At 37.3% G+C, this 23,464-nt stretch overlaps 2 protein-coding genes across 2 annotated transcripts; one reads left to right on the top strand and one right to left on the bottom strand.

Moving 5' to 3' along the window:
* Window positions 1-2,547: 2,547 nt before the first annotated feature.
* On the bottom strand, window positions 2,548-6,518 carry LOC149051552 (uncharacterized). Its single transcript, XM_089214460.1, has 3 exons — window positions 6,515-6,518; window positions 3,694-4,212; window positions 2,548-3,116 (listed from the first exon to the last, which is right to left on the bottom strand). Exons 1-3 carry the CDS (start codon window positions 6,516-6,518, stop codon window positions 2,767-2,769), a joined length of 873 nt encoding a protein of 290 aa, XP_089070586.1. The 3' UTR covers window positions 2,548-2,766.
* Window positions 6,519-8,509: 1,991 nt separating this feature from the next.
* On the top strand, window positions 8,510-23,399 carry LOC149051551 (uncharacterized). The gene is made up of 19 exons (XM_089214451.1): window positions 8,510-9,169; window positions 9,270-11,431; window positions 12,709-13,707; window positions 13,879-14,102; window positions 14,196-14,255; window positions 14,611-14,818; window positions 19,067-19,174; window positions 19,846-20,029; window positions 20,394-20,484; window positions 20,574-20,623; window positions 20,985-21,111; window positions 21,243-21,346; window positions 21,703-21,805; window positions 21,904-22,054; window positions 22,164-22,245; window positions 22,661-22,727; window positions 22,836-22,918; window positions 23,137-23,257; window positions 23,346-23,399. Exons 2-19 carry the CDS (start codon window positions 11,344-11,346, stop codon window positions 23,397-23,399), a joined length of 2,904 nt encoding a protein of 967 aa, XP_089070577.1. The 5' UTR covers window positions 8,510-9,169; window positions 9,270-11,343.
* The last annotated feature ends 65 nt before the right edge of the window (window positions 23,400-23,464 follow it).

The following is a 23,464-nucleotide window of genomic DNA, read 5'->3' as shown; positions in this document are numbered from 1 at the left end:
AGAAAATGTATTGAGTGAATACGTATTGTATGTAGTTGCAATATTTCGACGGAGTGGCCCAGTTCTACTCATAGCTGGTTTAAAACACTGACAATGCCAGACCACAACATAGTTAGTTATGTTCCCCACTCTCTGCGAGAAGTGCGTGGGTTCTTTAACGTCGTCTACTAACCAGTGCAGAGAGAATGGTGGAGAAGGTACAGAATAGAATGTCTAACCATTTGCGAATGTTATGGCAGAGGCAACACATTCTCCCCAGTTATTTTAATATTCTGAGTGTTTGTCTGTTCTAGGGCTTGAAGATGTACACTCGAACTCACGCACGGCAGTCCGGCGCTCTACAACTTGAGCTAATCAAGCACGGGCGCAGTTTTATTAGTATCTGATAGAGTGTTTTATGATATTCTTAAAATAGGTGCGTTCTTCGTTGGAGCATCTTTTGTGAATCTGAAAAAAATGCGTGTTTTTTGGGTTTTTTCGGTTGTTGTTTTTTTTTTTTACTTACCGCGATTTTTGGCTTCTACGGGTGTACACATCCAAGTTCCAAATAAAAGGACAAATCCAAACGACAAAGGCAAAGCTGTAAAATACGCGTTCATGACTACTTTTGGGCGTAATCTCCCGAGGTGAAAAAATGGTCGATATAAGCATAAATATACTTATCACCAACTGATTAGCAGTTGGATCCTTGCAAAAAAAACGGCCACACGCAACTTATCAAATATTTATATCTTTCGAGCAAACTTTCTGTTACTCGGGCTTTTTTGAAGAACACACAACCATTTTTTTTAATAGTACGTAAGTGATGCTATAAAACGCGGGTACCTCTTCTGTGTACTTGATCTGTAGCTGTAAAAGTTTAATTATACGGTTCAACACTGCCTAGAGCTATCGTGTGTTTTGTGTTCTGTGTCCCTTATGTGTATGCATAATGAACAGATGTTTTTTCTTTAAGTAAACACAGGAAATGAAAAATGAGTCGTGACATGATACGAGCAACTTCGCTTCGTTGAGTACAAATAATGGGTGAATCCAGTCAAAATATCAAGCGATCTTTGAACATTTGGTTACTTTGCGCTGCGAAAAAAAAACTGTTTGAAATTGTATCAAAGAAGAAATGAAAATGGATTGAAAATCGCTCTTGGTTAACAGCCATCTGTTCACCAAGTATCAGCAGCAGACTACTACGGAGCATTGTCGACATGTGATTGGGGTGGATGATGAAAAAAGAACTGTAGTTTTAAAGTTCTGATTAAGCACCTTTGTCAAATACCTAAAGCTCATTCATGTCTTTGAGAGTTTGTCTTTAAGCGTACTGTTTTTTTTCACTGGCAATAAATTAATTATTCAAATAGTTTTAATTGATAATATGTCACTTTTGTATCTCAACATTGAATCGTTGTAAACCTTGTTTGACGGGTTGACGTCTCATGTGCATGTCCGAAGTGAGCTTAACGCAAGAGCTGACAAAAAACCGCTTTTCGTTTCTTTTTTTATTTTTTTCGTTGTCCCGCCTTATAGGAAATGGTCATAAAATTAATCAGCTGGATAAAAGTAACTTAGTAGACGGATTGGTGTGTGATATCACTGTGTATATATACTTGTTATTTTTATTTTGACTCGCCCTGCGGGGTTGTAAATATACGGCACAATTTGTAAAAATACTTTGCAATGTTACACACAAAATGTCTTATAGGTTATGTTTATCAACCATAAATTAAGGAACAACAGCGAAAACATCATCGACAAAACTGGTCGTCAAGTTATAATGCATGTAATTACTAACTGAGGTCGGTCGGGCCGGAAGAAAAATAATTGGCTCTTAATTAGTCATAATAAAAGGAACTAAGTCAAACCACGATTGAGACGATAACGAGGAAGTGACAAAACAAAATATCTAATGGGCAGAAAAATGCCTCAGCGCGTGTGTTTTAAAACTTTACATGTCTCTTAGCCGTCCTGTGCAAAACAACATGTTGAAATCATCAAAAATTTGCATGGTCTGAGAACTTTAACCCCGACGTTAAATGATTCATGTTTACCATGTTTAACTCATGGCTGCTCCCACACGTTTGACCGAATTGAGGTGGGCGCCTCAAGAGACGGTAAACACGTCCAGCCATTTGCAAACTTATAAAGGAAGATGAAAATTCCAATCGATCATGACAGGACGGAAAACGCGTGCACTGTAAGTACCTCCCGTCGTCCCATACAAAGCCTTAGAAAACTTTTCTAAGGCTTTGTATGGGACAACGGGAGGTACTTACAGTGCACGCATTATCCGTCCTGTCATGTCTTCCTTGGCGTTGCCTCCCTGTTATTCTTTTTTTTAATAAGGCATCAGGATTACACGTTCTGAGGTTAAAGTTTACCTTCGCATGTTATTAAAAAGGGCAGCAGCCGAAGGGCTCGAGTAAAGGAAATTTTTATTCAAACATGTGATCAAACATATGAAATCTCTACACACACCATTACAACTTTGAATAATCTCTCTTTTCTATTCAAATCAGTGGTATGTGCGGTCTTCCTAAGGCCGTAGCCGCATCTCATTGAAATTAATCGCCATTAATGATTCATCTCTACGTTCTTTACGTTAGTGGTCAATAATTACAACTTATTCGATGGTTTCACGAATAATACGCGTGAATATTTTCCAATCCCCGTGTAGGGCGAGGGAAAACAGAAACTGTCCGTATTTTTTGCCTGTTCTTTAACGTAATATCGTAGCATATCTTGTACGTTCCGTTGCCCTAATACGGTAAACTGCTAGTTTCCTTTCAGCAATGTTACGGTCACCTGACCATGCCCATCTGAGTTGTAACAACATTCATTCTGCTGATCTCTTCCCGAGTTAAACGATCCACCTCCACCCCCACAGGAATCGCTTACACCAGCCCCAATGCTTCCTCCAGAGTATCCCCCTCCACCGCCTGCACCCCCTTTATATTGTGTACCTCCACCACCGCCACCAAAGCCGCCGAACATAATAGGTATTGGGGCCCTATCCCCTTTCCCTCCGTTGAGAAAAGCCTTACCACCTTCGCTGCCATTTCCTAATACTCCTCCATATTCCAGTCCACTCCTTCCATCTGAGTAAAAACCTCCGCCACCGCCACCTGAACATCAAATGACAAATATCAGTAATATAGGTATAGGTAGTCAAACAAATTCGGATTCAATTTGGTGTAAATAATCACGATTTCAGACTAACAACAGCTAAAGTGAACTGTTCAGTTGGAAGCATCCTCGAATAAAATTCTAACGATAATTATAACTACATATTTTTTAATCGAAGTCTTCCCCTTGTTATCATTAAGATAACAATTTCCTCGATTGTGATTGGTTTGATAATTTCCTACTTTCCACTAATTCACTTGCCAAGTTGTTAGTATTGGACAGTTCAATAGGCCAATCATATTCAAAGTTGTAATTAAAATCAACCAATCACAACCTTGAACTCAACAACCATAGAATCAGTGTACAGACAAATGTTCTTTGTCTTTCATAACTTGGCCATTCTTCTTTTCTCGGTAATTGTAATTTTTGAGTAATAAATCCTGATAAACAAAACAGACTCCCGCTGCCAGTCGTCCGACTTTGTGATCACTCGTATGATTACAGACCGAATTGGACTCCACTCAGTTCCATTACCATTACTTATCGTCACGTTTTATTTATAATATAGACCCTGACCTGCTGTATAATCATCAACCGTCTGGGAACCATGTCCATTACTCCCCCCCGACCATGATCTATAGCCAGGATTCCCCGTTGTGTTTGCACTGGCATCACATCCTGCATCTCTTGATTGCGGGTCGATTACACCACCACCTCCTCCAGCAATTACCAAGCAGTCATTTGTTTCTTTGACAACAAAAGATCCACCCCCTCCACTACTTGTGCGTTCACTCTTGCCCCCCTCCTGGCCAACGAGAATTTGAATGATTTCTCCATTAATCAATACAAAAGTTCCACTTATTCTTGCACCTCTTCCTCGATACTCGGCGTATATGCCGTCGCGCTGCTCATTGTAACCACCTGCGGCTCCAATTGCTTCTATTCTGTAGTGACCAGAATAAGGCACAGTCCAGAGTTGAATACCTCTCGACAAAGAAACTTGTCCATCGCGATCCTGACCTGCGTAATGATTGTCAAGTGATTTGGGACCAGTGCGTCCTGTTCTGTCCAGATTTGTAAATACGGCGTTGAACCCTGAAATAAGCAGAATAACTGATCCAATAATGTACATGAAAAAAATTACGTGCTTCTTATTGGCTAAAAACGAATGCATTCTCATGTAACGTGAGTGCAAAGTTGAAACTCGAGTGCAAAGCTGTAACAGGAGTATAAATTGCAAACATTTCGTCTATCTCGATTTTCTGCGATGTTTTGTCGCACACATTACTAACAAGTAATGATATGATTTCTCTTGCAGTTTGGTGTACTAAGCGCTTTGGAATGTTTCAAAGATAACAAACTGCATTTGCCCTACGCGCTCGTGCAATTTTGTTGTCTTTCGAAAAAATTACTCGTGCTTATTAACACTAAATTGCATTCGAAATCATGTTATTACCTATACAAAACCAATCTTGAGTGAGGAAACCTAGATGTCAGTTACCAAGGGTTAGATTTTACTAAGACCTCTCTCACTGTGTTAAAACTTGAGGGGGTGAGATTGGGACAAGACCAGGAAGGAAACGGAGCTTTCAAGCCAGAAAATAAAAACAGCCTTTTGGTTTCTATGGTCATAACACATCACAAAAACCAATTGACAAGATTTTTATGAAAAAGGAAAAGCCACCCTAATACTAAGCAAATTGAGTACTTTGCTAGCGAAGTAGTTTTGGTATTTTAAGAATATATTGAAAAGAAACGATACTCCCTTTTTATGATCTAAACTTTATCCTTACAGTAAGCTACTGATGTTATCAGCAAAGAAAATTTCCAGTAATTTAGTTCAATAGCCAAGGCTTTATTCTTTATGGGTTTTACTAGGAAGCGGCATATACCAATGGCCTTTTACAACAGTTAAAGTTCGCCTTCATTTATTAACATTTCCAGAAATACAAATTTGACCTTTTTAAACTTGTCGATTGTAAATGTTAAAAACTTCTTTCTTCAAATTTCTTTCAGGAAATTAAAGAGTAAGTACGAAATAATACTCGGCTGAAGTTTCGATGTTAGGGATTGTTTCTTATGCGTTCACCGTTTTCTCGAAGTTGCGATCGGATTCTGTTGTTTTGAGTACGAAAAACCAGCAAAAAATCGATTTTTCAAACTTTTTATAATTTCTCCCGTACAATGAATCGCTTGAACCCAAAATTATTTTTTCTTCAATAAGGTTACTGAAAGGGATGTTTTGGCGAAAGGAAAAAGAATTGGTTTTTTTCACGAGTGTCATGCGATTTTCGATTTTCTCGGAAAATGGCTCTTAAGCAGTTAAAATGCGTATAAAATAGCAAATGCTATTTGCTTTGGTAATAGTAGCGGTTAAAACTGACTTTTAAATTTTATGATAAATAAGTGAGTGAAAAAACAAATAATTGAATTTGTGACAAAAACGAAATAATATTTTAGATTTTTTTCAGGATCAGTTACATCTGATTAAACGTAGCGGATTCAACGGATTAAAAATTGCGAGTTACTAGGAAGAAATGGAACTAACTTCGATGTTCGGGAAAGATGCACCTGGGCAAGAAACGCCCTGAGTTTATCTTAAGTGAAGGAACTCTGTAAACGTGAAAGATTTGTTTTCCGGGAAAAAAAGCCCAGAGAGCAGTTGCTAAGGGAAAATTGAAGCCATTAGAAAGGGAAGAGGTTTTTAGATCTATTTCAACTCCCCCCCCCTTTGCCCCACCCTTCATATTTAGATGTGGGTATTTAAACACTGCAAAAATAATGTATCATTTTAGTGTGATACGTGGTGCAGATCGATCCAATTTACAGCACTATGCAGAAGTACTATAAATGAAGGCTTTCGAATAAAGCGCTTTGTTTTTCACATAAATTAGAAGGAGGCGGGCCAGAGCCCCCATGTGTCTGTACCTCATTTCTCCTTTCGTAATGTTAGAAAAAGGATAGATGAGATTTCAGAGCTATCTCGCGATCATCTTAAGGACATCTCCATCTAGAGAGATATAGGTACAACAATATATCGAGGAACTTGCGTGATTCGTCCTTCTTTGGCGGGATACGCATCTTTGATATCTCATTAATTTGTAAATAAATCGCCTCAGGCTAATGATTTTCGCCGCTTATAGACTGTCCGAAAAGGGAATATTTTCCCCAAAGACAAAGCTTCGAAGGGAGATGTGAACAATATGAACACCCCATAATATTTCATAACGCGAGTCGATAGCTGGCTCATTTCCTTAATAATCTTAGGACAATTATCGAAGCTGACGTGGTTATTTTTGGTAACTGACCTGTTATTTTGCAAAACCAAGAAAGCCGCGCGATAACAAATGGGGGGGTTTCAAATCGAAATGTCCTTGAGATAGTGTTGATTACTCACCCATTTTGTATGTCGTAGTGGTATTTCTTAATTGGTCTGCTCGGCATACCTCGAAATTCCAGACTGATGTGTCCAAATGAAAAGTAAAATACAAACAGTATCTAACTACTTATGGAGAAGAGCATTGTAAAAAGGTAAAGTAAGGCAGAACAGTCATTTGAGCTTTGAGAATCAATTGAAATTAGAAACTTACTTTAAGTAAAACCATATTTGTTCCGAGTTAGTTCGTGTTATGCTACTGCTCTAAAATCACCGAGATGGTTTCTTAAATAGCTAAATAAACAAAGACTCGCAATAGTGAATAGTCGACCGCAAGAGTGGACATTTACAATCGATACCAAAAATTTACTCTATTGAGCTTAACTATTTATGACTACTTAACATTTTAGTCCACTCCATTATTTCAAAAGAATAATGAGTAACGTAGAGAAACGATTTCTTACACTATTAATTGATATTTTTGCTATGCTTTCTTTTAAACAGGTGAAAAGTCTGAGTTCTTAAAATTGAATTTAACGGGAGACAAGACGTCAAAAATGTAAATAACATCCAATTTCCTGCGTAATGAATTAGCAACACAATGGTGATTTTGACTCAAAACAACACACTCTGAAAGCTTATTCTTTTACCATGAGACTGATCTGGAAAAAAGTTTTCCCAAAGAAGAATTGCTACCAACCTGATTCGGCCGGAAGGAAATTTGGGGGAAAAAAGATTAGAATTGGTTGAGCGTAAGGCTGAGAGAAACGTAACTCAAACAGAAAAGTGAGATGTTGACAAAGGCTTGTCAGATTTGGGGAATCGTCCTATATTCAATAACTTTGTTGAGTGAGTACCAAATTTCTCTTTAGAATTTGAATTTTTGTTGAGTTTATTAGTATCGCAAGCATAGTCCGGAAAAAAAAAAAAAAAGACTTCTTCAGAGTTCTCGCACGTGACTCGAGCTTGTTGTTTCCCCAAAGGCCTTCGGAAGAAAATACGGCAGCAGATAGCGATAGAACCTTTTAGATTTTCTTGTTCCTGTAGTACAAGGGCGTGCTTTGAGAAGCAGCTATATCGTTATTAAATAACTGTGGTAACGTGGTAGGTAATGTCAAACTAAGCATTTCTGTTTTAACAATAATTTCAAATAAAAGGTTTCCTTAATATCAAAACGCACGTGAGTAATTATCAAAGACGTCTTATCCAACCGAATTCTTTAGCCTGCCAACTTGTGAGTAGTCAATTTGAACATGACACCAGAAAGAACTGCCGAGGCGTTTTGTGAGGCAAAACGTCCGGGTGTATGTAAAACGTGGACCGGATGACTGCAGACGAAGGGTGTGGATGGCGGATGGGAAAATGCGAATGGAAAAATATTTATATATAAAAAACTAAGAGGCGTCACTCGAATGAATTGAAACAGCGTTTTGTGATTCTGCTTAATGTTACTCTGTCTTTAACCACACAGAACGGAAAAAATGACATGCTGTTTAATCCTGAATGTTGCAATTACCGTCGCGTCGTCGGCAAGTGACCCTTGCCAGGCACCCTGGCTCCAATAGTCCGCTCTAAATAATATAGAAAACAGCTATTTGTGCTTTAGATTTGTTCAATTTTTAAAGTTTGTTTCGCTTTAATGTGATTATATATCCTACCTTTCCTTATTATTTTCATTAATCTCCTTCTTACGAGCTTAATCTTCATAGGCCAGCCTACGACCTACAGTTTCTTTCATTGAACGAATGTTACTTTAGAAAGTAACATACAAAGCTGATCGGGAATATTGTGGGACCTAATTTTTCTCTTTTCATCTTTCTTCCCCCATTTTTTCCCCTGTAGCTGCTGGATGTCCTCAAATGACAATTTGATCTGGACATTTGTCGCATTTGTCATTATTATTAAAGTTGTAAGTTTTGCATTTGAATAAATGTTTTCTTTTGACATTATTGTGAATGACTGTGTGCAACAGCCATACGTCATTACAAAATTCTATTCATATATTCCTCTTTTAAGATCAACATTTTGATACTCGCTCGAGTCATAAGGGAGATGGCCAAAATGCAGCCAACAGGAGACAAGCAGATTCTGCAAATACGGTATAATGGATCTTCCAAATTACGTAAAAAAAAAAAAGAAGAAGACAGCTTCTGCCGGAGATTTTAACGAAATCATATCAAATTTTTAAATCATCCTTTTAACGATATTTGCAATTGATCTTTTAAGAATCCCATATCTTAGGCTGTTGTCGTCCTTAGACTTGGCATTAGATCATGCGTGGTTATTATTCCCTTGCTGGGTGTCACATGGTTATTTGGTCTTCTGACACCATTACACAAAGCTTTCAACTACGTTTTTACCATCCTTAATTCTACTCAGGTACGTGATTTCATTAATAAAAATATCCATACAAAGTGTCCAGAGATGATATACAATCAGACTATTTCAGTATGGTCAGATGACCTTTGCTACAATAATTATTAATAGGATAAAACTAATAATAAAGAAAAAATGGATAAAAAAATTGTTTCCGCCTTTATGTTATCCTTATTTACTTCATTTACCTCTGAGATATTGGAAAAATCGATTATAAAAAAAAAGACTGATCTTGAAAACCTGTCTTTCTTTTTTAAGGGTTTTCTGATTTTTGCCCTGCATTGTGTACGAAACAGCCAGGTAAGTTTTATATGGAAAAAAGATTGTGTAGAGCAGGAGTTTCAAAATCTTGCATGAATTTGAGTGCCTTTTTTTTTTTACTTTCCATGTCTATCTGCAGATAAGAGAACGATTCAAGAGAAAAGTTAGCACTGTTTTCCCATCTGCAACCAATGGAAACTCCACAAAGAAGAACTCACATGTTAACATGAGTGATTTTGCTATGTGAAGGCAGTTGAACTGCAGTCTTACAATGAATTTGAACTGGAAAAAACACACACATAAACGTAAACCAAAACAAAAGAGTGTTTAGGGAATAAGATCTAGGTATATAGGTCATACCCACAGATTAAGGTTACACGCCGCAATGATCCACCCATTTACCATGGCCGTTGATGGTCGCCTGGAACATTTTTATTTTTCATAAATAGCTGACAGCTTTGTTTAGGCGGGAATATGTAAACAAGAATGAAAAGTTTAAGATTCGCTCGTAATTCTCAGAAATAGCTAAATCGAGGGAGAGGGTTGCCTGGGAGACTCTTCAAAATCCATTTGAGCTGCGTCACAGGTTTCTCATTCGTCTTTGCACTTTTATCAGGCTACTGAAACACAGAAAAAGAAATAGCTTGCTAAACGATGGCAAATATTTGAAATAACAAATAACGGACGCTCCGACCAGTTAAAACAGCTTTCTTGATCATAAAACAGATGCAACGTGGTCAAGTCGGAGCACCAGTTTTAATTTTTGGTCAGACTTTAAAAACTCCATTTTTTTTCCCCAAATTCGAAACTTAATGCGCATGCCTTAGAATAACGCAAATAAAACGAGTTACGTGTCTGCAATAGCTATGGCCATTACATGCAGATAATTTTTTTAAAGATACGTGTTTACACAAAAAAAATGTGTTTAATTATGATTGAGAGGTGAAAAAACTATCATCGGTGTTTCGAAGGTTTTGATAAAAGTGATCGCATTCATTACAAAGGCAAAATTGCACTTACATACAAAAAAAAGAAAACGTTGGGAACGTCGAAAGAGCTGTTCGAATTCACGATAAAGATCATAGTTTCCAAAAATTGTTCAAACTGCACCTGCCTTATGTTAATTTTATCGCCTCATATTTTCTTTTCTGTTCTTCTCAGATTTTTTCTCTTTTGTTTTCTTTTGGAAATCCCAGGGGTAGTCTGAAATAGGTGGTTCATTAAAAAACATACATAATTAGCTGTTAGTTATGAACCGGTCACTTTTTGAGGAGCAGGTAATTTATTGTTAACAACTGGGTTGAAAACGTATATTGGTCACCGTAAAGAGTAAAAAAAGCTGACGTTTCGAGCGTTAGCCCTTCGTCAAAGCGATTGGAGAAAGCAGACAATCAGAAAACTCTTGAACTATTGCTTGCGTTTTTAAACATAATAAATTATTACTGTCTACAATTTTATGCGTGACTCCACGAAGTATAGCGTGAATGCTTCGTCATTGTGAGTTGGATGATGAAACTTTAATGCAGTGAAGATAAAAAAAACCCACGTACCTAATAAAGCAATTTGAACTACTATGCCTAAATTTTGATAGACCAAAAAAGTTTTATGTATAATTGATAAAAAAGATTTGTGGTGCATTGCGTAAACAGGCGGGATCTTCATCTCTGCAGCATACGGGCACTAACATCAATAAAAGGTAAAGCAATCTCCTATGGTACACTTGCCGAGCAGTAATTATCTCGAAGCGACTTCTGTGATGTAAGAGCTCTAAAAAGCCCTTCTGTTATCGTTGTTAAGTGACGAAATAAGCAAAGGGTGGCAATGGCCATTAATTATTTGCGATTAACATGAATACTCACATGAATTTAACATTTATGGAGAGAGTTCTAAATATTCTAATGAGAAAGTTTGTTAAAATGATAATTTTATATTAATCGTATTTGTTTTACCTAAATTTCAAACGGATGCAAAAAGGGGAAATATCACTGAATTTAAGCAGAAAGATCTGACGTCAATGATTTGCATGACATTCAATTTCCCGCTTATGCTTACATTAGGCAGCTGGTTCTGGTCAAAACAACATCATAAGACTGATCTTTCAAATATCTCCGAAGAGAGAATTCTCACAAGCCTTCCTCACTGAGAAAGAAAATATCAACCGATCCTGAGCCACAGAAAATTTGCCAAAAGGCTGTGTTTAGTTCAGCTGACAGATGCTCAACTTACACAACGAAAAAAAAATGATGATGAATAGAAGTTGTCAGATATGGGGAACACTCCTGTTATCAAGTGCTCTCCTGAGTGAGTATCAAAGTTTTTGTCAAAAGAGATTTTTTGTTTAATATTTATCACAAGTATACCTAGAGGAGTCGCTCTTATGGCTCTCCGAAAAGCGTTGGGTGAGACCACCAAAGAATGCTAGAATGGTTTTAGAAAAGTTTGCTCTTCATCCCAGCTAATCAAACCAACATCCATAAGGAAGCCAAGACAAATTATTTTCAAGAAAATATTTAAAGGAACTAATTTTACAATGTATTCCTGTGCCACAAGCTTTAAGTCTGAATTGACTTAGGGGTCCATCATAAAAATAAATAATTTTTGCGCAAAAATGCAAATGGGGATATGCGAATTCAGGAATGACAAAAGATATATTTGACATTCAGCTGTCTCTTCATCTGTAACAAATTACTGAGCCTACTAGCTTAATAACACCATTTCAAGTCCTCTTGTCCAAGGGAAAGGCAGTTTTCTATACTTCCTTTTCAATGTTTATAAATCTTTTTTTATTTCAGTTATTCATTCATTTTCATCTTGCATTAAGTTGAATAAACAAAAGTTAACAATTGCAACTCAGCGTCATTGAGCGGAAATATTCTTACTACTCAGAAATAACATATCATTCTCTCGATTCTAAGGCTTTACGCGTAGTTATGGAAACACGGCGTCAATCTGTAATCATACCAGGGCAACCTGCAAAATGGCCTGAAGTGACGCTCGACCCTTGCAAAAATTATTACAAAAAAAAAACAATAACAAGTAGATAAATATATACATCTTTTAATTTGCAAATCAGTCAGTGAGGCCTAACAGCTTCAGGATGGCAGAATACTTGCTGCAAATCGAAGGTTAATTGCTATGAATGATATATATTTATTCACATCATACTAAAATAGTAGATATTATTAAAGTTCTACGTTATATTTATTCAATAATTTCATAAATCTGCTTATTTTTTTTCTATTTTCGTTTGGCGGGGGAGGGGGAGGGCTCAGTGAACTATTGTCTATTATATATTATATGATCATTATAATTGTCTAAATTTATCACATAAACTACGGTGTTATAAAGGATTTCCGGCCCTGAGAAAAGCTGTAAGAACACACGTGAAGAAATATCATATTTTTGCACGTGTGTTGATATAATCAATCAGCTGCTTACACGTGTTCAATTCGACATCTCACGCGTTCGCTGCGCTTACTCGTGAGCTATCGAGTTAAACACTCGAAGAGAAATTCCATATCTACGCGCGCCCATGTATTATTCTCTATTTATTCTTAAGATTATTTTCTCTTTTTCAGGCTTTAGGGTGCACGGTGACGTTTGCAACAACGATGTGTTTGACTTGAAGTGTACTAATAACGATTATTATTGCCATCTGCTTGATAGCAACGCTTCTTCTTGTACTTGCCTGGGAAAAGGATGCAAACAAACGTGCAAAAGTCTCGTCCAAGACTGTGAAATGGTTCTGAATTGCAGCGGAAGGGATTGTGAACAAACTTGCAACGCTAAAACATGCAAACTAAACTGCAACGGGGGACAATGTAAAATTCAGAGGTGCAAGCACAAAGGAGACTTCTGTGAAATGGGTCTAGAATGTAGCAGAGGGGATTGTGAACAAACTTGCAACGCTAAAACATGCAAATTAAACTGCAGGAAGGGTCAGTGTAAGAAACAGGAGTGCTGTGATGAAAAAGATTTTTGTGAAATGAACCTAGAGTGTAGCGGAGGGGATTGTGAACAAACTTGCAACGCTAAAACATGCAAGCTGAACTGCAGCAGGGGTCAATGTAAGAAACAGGAGTGCCATGGTAAAAGAGATTTTTGTGAAATGTACTTGGAATGTAGCGGAGGGGATTGTGAACAAACTTGCAACGCAAAAACATGCAAACTGAACTGCCGAGGGGAACAATGCAGAAAACAGCAATGTAAAAATGAAGTAGAAATGTGCAATATGCATTGTAACGCAATTGATTGTACACAGACCTGCGACGCTGTCACATGTCATATCACTAGAACCTGGTTAACCAGCCCTCAAGGTAGGGTTACATGCTCTGGGAATGGTAAATATTGTGGAAGTCTCATGTCGTCTTTGGACTCATATCCTCTCACGCAGGGAATCTTTTCTACCGACGACGGCGGAGATAAACGCTGCACATGCTCAAAATGTTTAAGGGGCTTCTGCAGCTCTTCCGATTCAAACCGGTCAAATTTCATTTCATCTGCTCCGTCAACGGCGAGTCAAGGTTTCTCAACTCAAATTTCAACAGTGCAACGAAAAGATAAATCTCATACTTGGGGTGAGTAAACTTAACGTAAAAATTTGTTTTTTCACGATTGAATGTCAATGAGTCTTAAAATAGAATAGCTCTTTCTTCATTGTTCATATTCCAAATTCCTTGCGCTCTATCATTGCTTTTTAATTTTAGTTCATTGTTGTTTTGATATCTAGCTTTTACTTCAACATACAGATCACTTGCAGTCATCGTCGTCATCACCATTATCATTACTCTCACCATCACCATTGCCATCCTCTTCAATATCGTCATCGTCATCAGGAGCAGAAGCAACAGCAACAGCAGAATCAGAATCAATATCAACAAAATCATCAGCATCTTCATCATTACAGGCAGCAGCATCGTTGTCTCCGCCATCGTCAATTTGGACATCTACGTTAGAAGTACTTAAGAATTTGGTATGTTTCCTAGGTTCTCCTTTTATTTCCTTTGTAAAAATAATTTTCATAATTTCTGCCATTCTTCAACGCTTTTGTCTTTCTTTACCACAGGCAAATGGTTCTGTTTCTAAACTTGGTGAAATAGATAGCAGGAGAAATACTTCTTTGAAGGTATGAATGCACTTATATCTCCTTATAACAAGATTAAGATTACTTGTAGATATGAAATGTGCGGTAATTAAAAGGAGTTACTTGTGCAACGCTGCAGTTCGTAAGCTGCACAAGCGTTTTAAACAGGGACAAAAGCATGACAATACAGTATTTTTACTGGCATCAAGAGAATTTAATATAGGAAAGTATACCTCCTCAAAAGATGAGTGGCTCATTTGCTTAAATGATGTTCTGTTAAAACGCTCCTTTTAAAATCATACAATATCCAATCAGTTCAAGTCTTATGATGTGCGCTTTTGTTTTCTCATTGTGATAACGTTCGACACGATTAAAGTTAATTTTTTGGTCCTTTAAGGAGGCTATGCGTGTATTTGAAGACTTTATCGATAATTTTATGAACATCACAACACGCATTAAAGGCCAACTTAATGATGGAGGAGAAGAAACAAGAAGAGAATCCATCTTTAAGGTGGCAGTCGCCTTCGAGGAATTTGCTCTTAACTATGGTAAATACCATCCAAATGGAACGAATCCTTCTACAGCGATCACAAGCCAAACAATGGGTGAGTTAATATTTTTTTATTGGTAACTGACCTACTGTCCAATTGTCTACCCGAATGGTCTTTCTGCCGCCTGGCCTTAGATATTAAGTGATACAAGTGAATTCTTGAAAGGCTCATCGAAGTAGTCGAAGGCGCATAAAATTCGTCTGGCTTGATGCAAGCAGGTGCACGAAGAAGGTGAGGCGCAGTTGACGAGAAGTGATTTTCGTTTTGATAAAATTTTGGTTCAATTTCCTCTTTTGAGTTTGTGAGTACGATCTCAGTACAATAATATATTTCAAATAAACCCGAATGGCGTTTGAAAAATGATAGCGTAGAACTGTGTGTAGACCTTCAAGAAGAGGATCTGCATATGCCACAATCATCTCCTTGAATTCCAATCATAATAATAATAATAATAATAATAATAAAAGATTTATACCGCGCCAGTATCCTACTGTTCAAAGGCGCCTACAAGAAAAAAACTTGAAAATTAACACTTAAGACAGCTAATATTAATTATAAATAATAATAATAATAATAATAATAATAAAAGATTTATACCACGCCAGTATCCTACTGTTCAACGGCGCATACAAAAAAACTTAAACATTAACACTTAAGACAGCTAATATTAATTATAAAAGGCTTTTCTAAAGAGTAAAGTTTTTAATCTGCGTTTAAAAACAGACACAGACTGAGCATTTCTAATTTCACTTGGCAAAGCATTCCATAATGATGGTGCTGCTACAGAGAAGGATCTTGCGCCATATGTTTTCAAGTTATAGGATGGAGAAACCAGAAGGTGCTTGAATGATGAGCGTAGTTGACGCGATGGGGTGTAAGATGTAAGCAGATCACAAATGTACGACGGTGCCAGGTTGTTAAGTGCCTTGTAGGTTATAAGTAAAATCTTAAAAATAATACGTTGGTTAACGGGAAGCCAATGAAGATTGAAAAGAACAGGCGTAATGTGATCATGCTTTTTTGTAAGTGTGACGAGGCGCGCCGCGGCATTCTGGACGTGTTGTAGCCTTTTTATAGCGTAGGCTGGTAGGCCATACAAAAGGGAATTACAGTAATCCAGCTTCGAAGATACAAACATATGAACCAGCAATTCAGTAGTGGTCGCTGAAAGATATTTCCTGATATAGCTAATATTTCGCAAATGATAAAATGAAGATTTACAAATGTCAGTAATATGATCCTTAAAGCAAAAATGGCTGTCGAACATAGTGCCGATATTCCTCGCCTTTTGCACGGAAGGGATAGTCTCACCAGCAACTGAAATTTCGTGAAGGAGTGGTCTTGGAAGATGTTTAGCGGAAATTACCAATAATTCAGTTTTGTCTTTATTTAATTTAAGACGATTAACCATCATCCAATGACTGATTTCATCCACACAGCTCTCGATGCTAGAAACCGCTAGATCCCTATCACCCAGTACGGTTGGTTGGAAACACAAGTAAAGCTGTGAGTCGTCAGCATAAAAATGATAGCTCAGGTTAAATTTCTTTACGATATCTGAAAGCGGTGAAGTATAAAGCAAATACAAAATGGGTCCCAAGACAGATCCTTGTGGCACTCCACATTTAAGGTCATGTTTCGTCGAAGTACCACCATCAACGGAGACATATTGCGTGCGATTCGATAAATAAGATTGCAACCATAATAGAGGCTTCCCAGCTATCCCAAACCGTACACGTAAACGAGAGAGGAGGATGGTATGATCGACTGTATCGAAGGCAGCGGAAAGGTCTAACAACAGTAAAATTACGATTCGACGATTATCAATGGCAGAAAGAATATCATTGTGAACACGAATAAGTGCAGTTTCAGCACTGTGATATTTCTTGTACGCCGACTGGAATGTCTCATTTAACTCATAATCGTTAATGTAGGAGATAAGTTGATTAGCTACCAATTTTTCAATTGCTTTGCTAATAAATGAAAGATTCGATACAGGACGATAATTGCAGAATTGAGTATGATCCAAAGAAGATTTCTTAAGGAGCGGGCGTAACATTGCAACCTTGAGTTGCGAAGGCATCTGACCAGATTCCAATGAGATATTTATGATTTTGGAAATGAAATGCAACAGAACACTAAGTGCATTTCTTGTAACATAACCAGGAAGAGGATCAAGAGCACATGACTTAGCAGCCAGATTCATGATACATGTATGAACTTCATCCGCTGTTACCATTTTGAAAATATCAAAAGAATATGGACAGGCGTTGTCAACAACAGCAACTGTATCTCGATGAGGGAAAGCAGCAGTCGTTATATGACCCCGTATTCTATCTATCTTTGTAGTGAAGTACTTAATAAACTTGTTAGCAAGATCAGTGGGCGATTTGCAGGGGGGATATTGAATATCTGTTTTCCTTTGTAGTAGTTTATCAATTATCTTAAAAAGCTGTTTATAATTTGACTGATTCTCATTGATTAATGATGCGAAATAATTCTTCTTGGAATCACGAATTAAGTTGTTGACAGCATCACATCCCTCAATAAACAACTTACGATCAGAAGGAAGTTTGGTCATTCGCCAGCGTCGTTCAAGTTTTCTACGGGATCTCTTTAAATTATTTATCTCCTCAGAATACCAAGGTGCAGCGGGACGCAAAGTAACTAACTTTTTTTGCAGTGGAGCATGAGTCTCAAGTATGGTAGTAAGGACTCTGTTATATTGATCAATCAAATAATCCAATGATGACGATGACGAGGCAAAAAGATCAGGAAGGCTCGAATTCATAACATCAGCACATAAATTATCAAAATCAATAGATCGAAGCTTTCTGAATGAAATAATCTTCTTGTCGAGCGGCGGCTTATTAAGCGAGAGCTGGAAGTGAACAGCAGCATGATCAGAGATGACAAAAGGAGAACCAATTGTTAAATTCGAAACAATACTATCATCAGATCTTGTAATCACAAGGTCTAAGGTGTGTCGATCTTTATGCGTTGAGCCATGTGTATGTTGAGTAAGATTGAAAGAATCCAACAATTGAAGAAATTCAGTTGAGTGTTGGGAAGAACAGGTGTCAACATGTATATTAAAATCACCAACTAATAATATTCCACCAGGATCAGCGATATAGTGCTCCAGGAACGTAGAAAACTCATCAAGGAACAATGAGGGTGTTAAACCATTCAAGGTCGAGGGAGGTGGGCGATAAACAATAATAACTCTGAGTTTTAAACCGACTGTACTTGACAATAACAAATCCATATATTCAAAGGACAAAAACTTCTTGAGCGGCTGCAACTTTAAGTTGAAAGATGATCGAAATAACAAGCCAACTCCTCCTCCACGAGTAGAACCAGGTCTAGGAACATGATGAAATGAATAACCTGAAGGACATAAATCACGAATAATCAATTCATTGTCAGCATCTGATTGAAGCCATGTTTCTGTCAAGCCAAGAAGATCAATATTATTTTCGACGACAAAGTCCTTGATGATAGTAGTCTTGTTGTTAATTGAACGAGCATTTAGCAAGCAAAAATTCACGAAGCGAGCCCTTAATGTGTAGCTTTTAATCGGGTTAGGAGTAAGTTCAATTAAATTTCTAAGATTCGATCCAACAGGAGTCTTCATCGTGCATGTAAATCGTGAAGAATTTAATCGACAGCCTTGGGGTGAGACCAAAGCTCGAATATAATTCAAGCGCCGCCGCTTTTCTTGAACTATTTTTCCCGCTCTGCAACCTCTAAACTTTCTTTGACAATTTTTGCCCAGAGGAAGTAAAATACATGGGAGATTCCAGTTGTAGCAGAAGCTCTGAGTACGACGAACAAAAGGCACTAATGGAGAAGTGTGTTGTGAATTGTGATTAAGCCAATTCATCGATTTCGTTGCAGTCGAAAACGCAGAGAACTCATATCCCAGATAGGCGTTTTGTTCTTTATGTATCCCCACCATCCGAGGGGATGTTGGACCAGGATTAGATTCAACGTCCACGAAGATAGTAAGGTCAAATTTTGTAGGCAGACCAAGCGTCAAGTGACCACGTTTGCACCAAGTACAAATCGAGCGCCTAAGTTTGTTTCTTCCATCCACCAATCTAACTGCGCGAGGAGGACCATGACATCTCAGCAATAAAGTAAGAGGACTCTCATAAACCGAAAAATTGATAAATGATGATCGAAAGAGAGTAGGAAAACAAATAAAAAAACCTAATATGATGAGAACAAAGTAACACGTTGCAGCCATCTTGGGCGCATACATTATCATCATCTAACATCTTCGCGTTCTTCTGACAGTTTTGGGTATTCAAATTGGCTACCGCCATAATGCAACTGACTTCTTTCTCAAGGGGGAAGAATGGGAAGTCAGCATTAATATATCCTCGGATGATTTTGCTGAAAAAGGTTTGCGTTAACCACATTTTAAGCTCTAAATCATAGAATTGCATTTTTTCTCTTTCATATTTGCTCTATTATTTAGAACTCAGATGGTTTTGCGTATCAGTGTACTATTTGTCAATCATTAAACATTTCAAAACAACTGAGAAAATATGTGCACCCCGAATGGTCAAAAAACCTTTCGTTTATTGCTCAGGTAAACTCATAGAAAATTGACGTTTATATTATAAAAGCAAAAGACGTTAAACCGACGTGATGACCCTATCAGGAAGCTAGGAGAATAGTCAAGTTTAGTCTGGACTGTTTGCCAATCACTCACGCCCATCTCGTGATATATAAACCTTAGTTGAACGTTCTCCCAAAATTCAAAGTAGATGATTTCGCCCTTTAACAAGTAGAATGTAGGTTCAATTGCTTGAATTAATGATAATTAGTACGCTCAACATTTCTGTGTTTTCACTGACGTCATAGGAAAGTAAAAAACAACCAAAGCATTTTAGTTGATCTATTCCAGTGGAGTCTTGGGTTCAAATAGTTTATTCAGAATGATAAAGGAACAATGAGGTAGTTTAGCCAGTTGGGTTATCAAATGCCAAAATAAATGGGTCAAACAAATTATGGCCCATACTGTATTATAACTTAATAAGTTCTTTGGTGAAAGAAAGAGAGGGGAACTTGATCGATCACCATTTCGAAAATGTTTATACTGAGACTAACCCCATCGTTTGGCGTTAGAAGGACTTTTTTCCACACTCTGGTTGTTTTCTTTACAGGGTCAGTGATTGTGGGGTGTTTGTACAAGGATCTTCATGAGTTACTGCTGAGAAATCAATCCACTGGGAAAGAAACTAACACTTCTAGGTAACGTTAAACGATGAAATAGTTGCGACTTGGTTCGTGCTTAGCGTGCATGTATTGAATTATACAGCATGCCATATCAAATTTAACCAACCAAATAAGGAGAAGCCTATTAAGAGGTATGATAAGAACCTTAACAATGAAAAAAGAAGGCGATGACTAAAGTCCATTTTGAAGCTTATTTGAAGAAATTTATCTATCACACATTAAACTCTCAAAGTCAAATAAAAAAGTTAGTTTTCATTATCACCGTTTTACATTGGAGATAAAAATGACATAAAGTGTGCTTCTACATCATGCAGTTGCATGTAAATGCAATGTGATGCTTTGCAAAACTTGATGGCATAGGAAAACATTTTCTCTGCAGGTATGTTAACACCAGAATAATGACGGCAGCGATGAATCCCAAACCTGAAAAATTACGACGAGATGCCATCTTGAAGTTCAGAAACCTTCAGGTAACAGCAAAAACACTAAAAGATGAGCGCGTTCCATCTGTGTCATGTTGGATCGATTTACTAGAAATACGTGTAAACTATATTTTCAGGTCGTTAAAGAAGAACAACACTGCATGTTTTGGAGTGGTTTCAAAAATAGGTAAAAACAAAGATATTGTTAAATATGCTTTGGAACTCCATCTTTTTTGGGTTTAGTCCAAAGTTGAGTGTAGAAACCGGAGATTATCAGTCAAACCTTCATTTGCGAGGTCAGCGGTAAAAGCCTTATGGCTTTTTGCTGTTCAAAATATTGCCCAGCCGGCAAAATGAAATATATGCACGAATAATGGCATGGAAGGTAATGACGTACTCGGTAATCCGTGTAATCGTCACCGTGGTCGTGGGCAGAGATTGGAAATCCGAACTAACAACCAATCAGATCGTAGGATTTGTTACCGTGCCCTCTGAGAAAGAAAATCGTTATTGTTATTTCTTATATTGTAATATTCCTTTGTTTTTAGTCCAGATGGGTTTTCAGAGGAGGGTTGTCATGTGGATCATTCGAGGAGCAATTCAGAAGAAACAGTTTGCAGTTGCAATCACTTGACTCATTTCGCTGTCTTAGTTGACTTCAGCGGTAGTACTAAGGTAGCTTTATTAATATTATTATTATTATTATCATTATCATTATCATTGTTTTTTACTTTGTTTCCAAACTAATAATGGGTCCGTATGGTTAATTTAAGTATTGCCTCCTTTTGCTTTTGTTTTTGACGCAGCTTTCCGAGAACGACGTAGCTATCCTGGAGATCATCACGTATGTGGGGCTAAGCCTTTCCATCATCGGAATACTTTCGACAATAACTTTATATTCTTTCCTTACGTAAGTACTGTAATCAAATTATCAGGAAGAACATCCTTAAATACCTTGGAAGATGTAGTAAATAAATAAAGCCAGTGTAATGTTCATACCCCCTCTCCCCCCCCCCCCCAAAAAAAAAGAAAAAATAATAAAGGGAATGCCTTGGTGCTAGTTAGAAACTTAATCCGTACCCAATGTTTTGGACATCACTCGTTATCAGTGACTGTCCAAGTTCATCTGCCTAACTGCTCTCTCTTGTTTTCACTCATTTTTTTTTTTTTGCTTTTGTTTTTTTGTTTAGTTTTGTGTGTGTGTGTGTGTGTGCGTGTGTGTGTGTGTGTGTTGTTGTTGCTGCTCTAATATCTTGATTTTAACAGAGATGTTCGTCAGCCTCTGTCTCAAATACGCGTCAGTCTTTCTGTGGCTTTAGGAGCTGGACATATATTTTTTCTCTCCGGAATAAACGCCACAGAGAACAAGGTGGGAGGTTTTTTCCATTATTTCAATTAAATTAAATATATTATGATCAAACAAAACATTGAAATGACAAAATATTTTTTTTTTACGTCTCTGTGCAGACTGCGTGTGTCATAGTAGCAGTTATTATGCAGTATCTTCTGATGGCCGCTTTCTGTTGGATGCTGGTCGAGGGAATTTATCTCTATCTGTTTGTTGTAAAGGTTTATAACATTAACACCAAGATGCACATGTATCACGTCATGTCATGGGGTATTTTGATTATACAGTTGAACTAACGATATGCTGCTTTTAATTGTTTTTAACTAATTTAATTTTTATGTTATTGAGTCGCCTTGATTGGTTTATAATTTCGTGATAGGTTTTCCCTTAGTTATGGTGGCCATTTCACTGTGCATCGCTGCCGGAAAAGAAGGAATACAGAGTTACACCAGCGACAAATTGTACGAGGCGTATGTTTTTTTTCTTTTTTTCTCCTCTATTTCTTCCCTTAAATTGTTAATTTTTTTCTTGAAGTTTTGATGTTTCTTTTAATTTGCTTTGACATTTTTATTAACTTTACCTCAAAGTCCTTCTCATAACATTTATCCTTTCGGGACAGCTTTCTGTTTTTCGCTTGCAGATATGAAATTTGAAAATATGAGATGCAGATATGAAATTTATCTCCTCGTGTTCAACTCGACATCTCAATCGTTCGCTGGGCCCAGTCGTGAGCTATCGAGTCAAACGCTCGAAGAGAAATTCCATATCTACGCGCGCCCGCGTATTGTTCGCTTTGTAATTTCTTACGAATTACGTTGACTGCAGATCTTATGCTTCCAATTTTTTTTATTGTTTTGTTATCTTTCCCCTTTTAAGTTGTTGGATATCCTCAGCAAACAATTTGATATGGATATTTGTCACATTTGTGATTGCAATTGAAGTGGTAAGTTTCTGATTCGGCTTATTCAAATTGGTGATTCTGATATAAGACTTGAAATGTGTAATAGCCATACCTTAATACAAGCTTTTAATTTATCTACTCCTTTATCAGATCAACATTTTGATACTCACACGAGTCATAAGGGAGATGACTAGAATGCAGCCAACAGGAGACCAGCAAAGTCAGCAGTTACGGTGAGAAAGGGCTCTTAATTGAATTTTAAAAAAAAGAGGGAAAAAAGTTTCCAGTTCCTGCAAGAGATTGGCTGAAATCTTTAAGAATCCTTACAATCGAATACGTCTTACTTCCTCAGGAGCTTGTTGTTATTAATTAGGGAAAAGAAATTCTGGGTACCGTAAATGTTTGTGAGGGTGATGTGCAATCAATTGATCAACAAGTTTTCGTCCTTCAGAGTTGGAATTAGAGCATGCATGGTGATGATTCCCCTGTTGGGTATCACGTGGTTATTTGGTCTTCTGTCGCCACTACACAAAGCTTTTTCCTACATTTTTACTATCCTCAACTCTACTCAGGTGAGTATCAAATATTACCATTTTATAGTTTCATACATGAGATTATCCACATTGAGTGTCGAGATTACTTTATAATTATAAATCGTAGGGTGTTGATGGGATATTTGTAAATGTGACACAGACAAAAGAGGATAAATATTAAAAGAAAAGGAAAAAAGCGATGTCACTGTCTATGAGATTCTTACAAGCCAAGAAATAATTTGATTC

This window comes from Pocillopora damicornis, chromosome 1 (genome assembly GCF_964200805.1).
Source record: "Pocillopora damicornis chromosome 1, jaPocDami1.2, whole genome shotgun sequence".
In the NCBI taxonomy this organism is placed as follows: domain Eukaryota; kingdom Metazoa; phylum Cnidaria; class Anthozoa; order Scleractinia; family Pocilloporidae; genus Pocillopora; species Pocillopora damicornis.
Note: the sequence above shows the minus strand (reverse complement) of the source record. Positions and strands in the feature narration are given on the sequence as shown.

Bases quoted from the DNA above. Each gene is read 5' to 3' on its own strand.
- LOC149051551 (XM_089214451.1), top strand. From the start codon at position 11,344: ATGCTCAACTTACACAACGAAAAAAAAATGATGATGAATAGAAGTTGT. The intron at 22,728-22,835 runs GTAAGTTTCTGA...CTCCTTTATCAG, and splicing joins TTGTGATTGCAATTGAAGTG to ATCAACATTTTGATACTCAC. The intron at 22,919-23,136 runs GTGAGAAAGGGC...TTCGTCCTTCAG, and splicing joins CAGCAAAGTCAGCAGTTACG to AGTTGGAATTAGAGCATGCA.
- LOC149051552 (XM_089214460.1), bottom strand. The intron at 3,117-3,693 runs GTCAGGGTCTAT...TTTGATGTTCAG, and splicing joins GGTTGATGATTATACAGCAG to GTGGCGGTGGCGGAGGTTTT.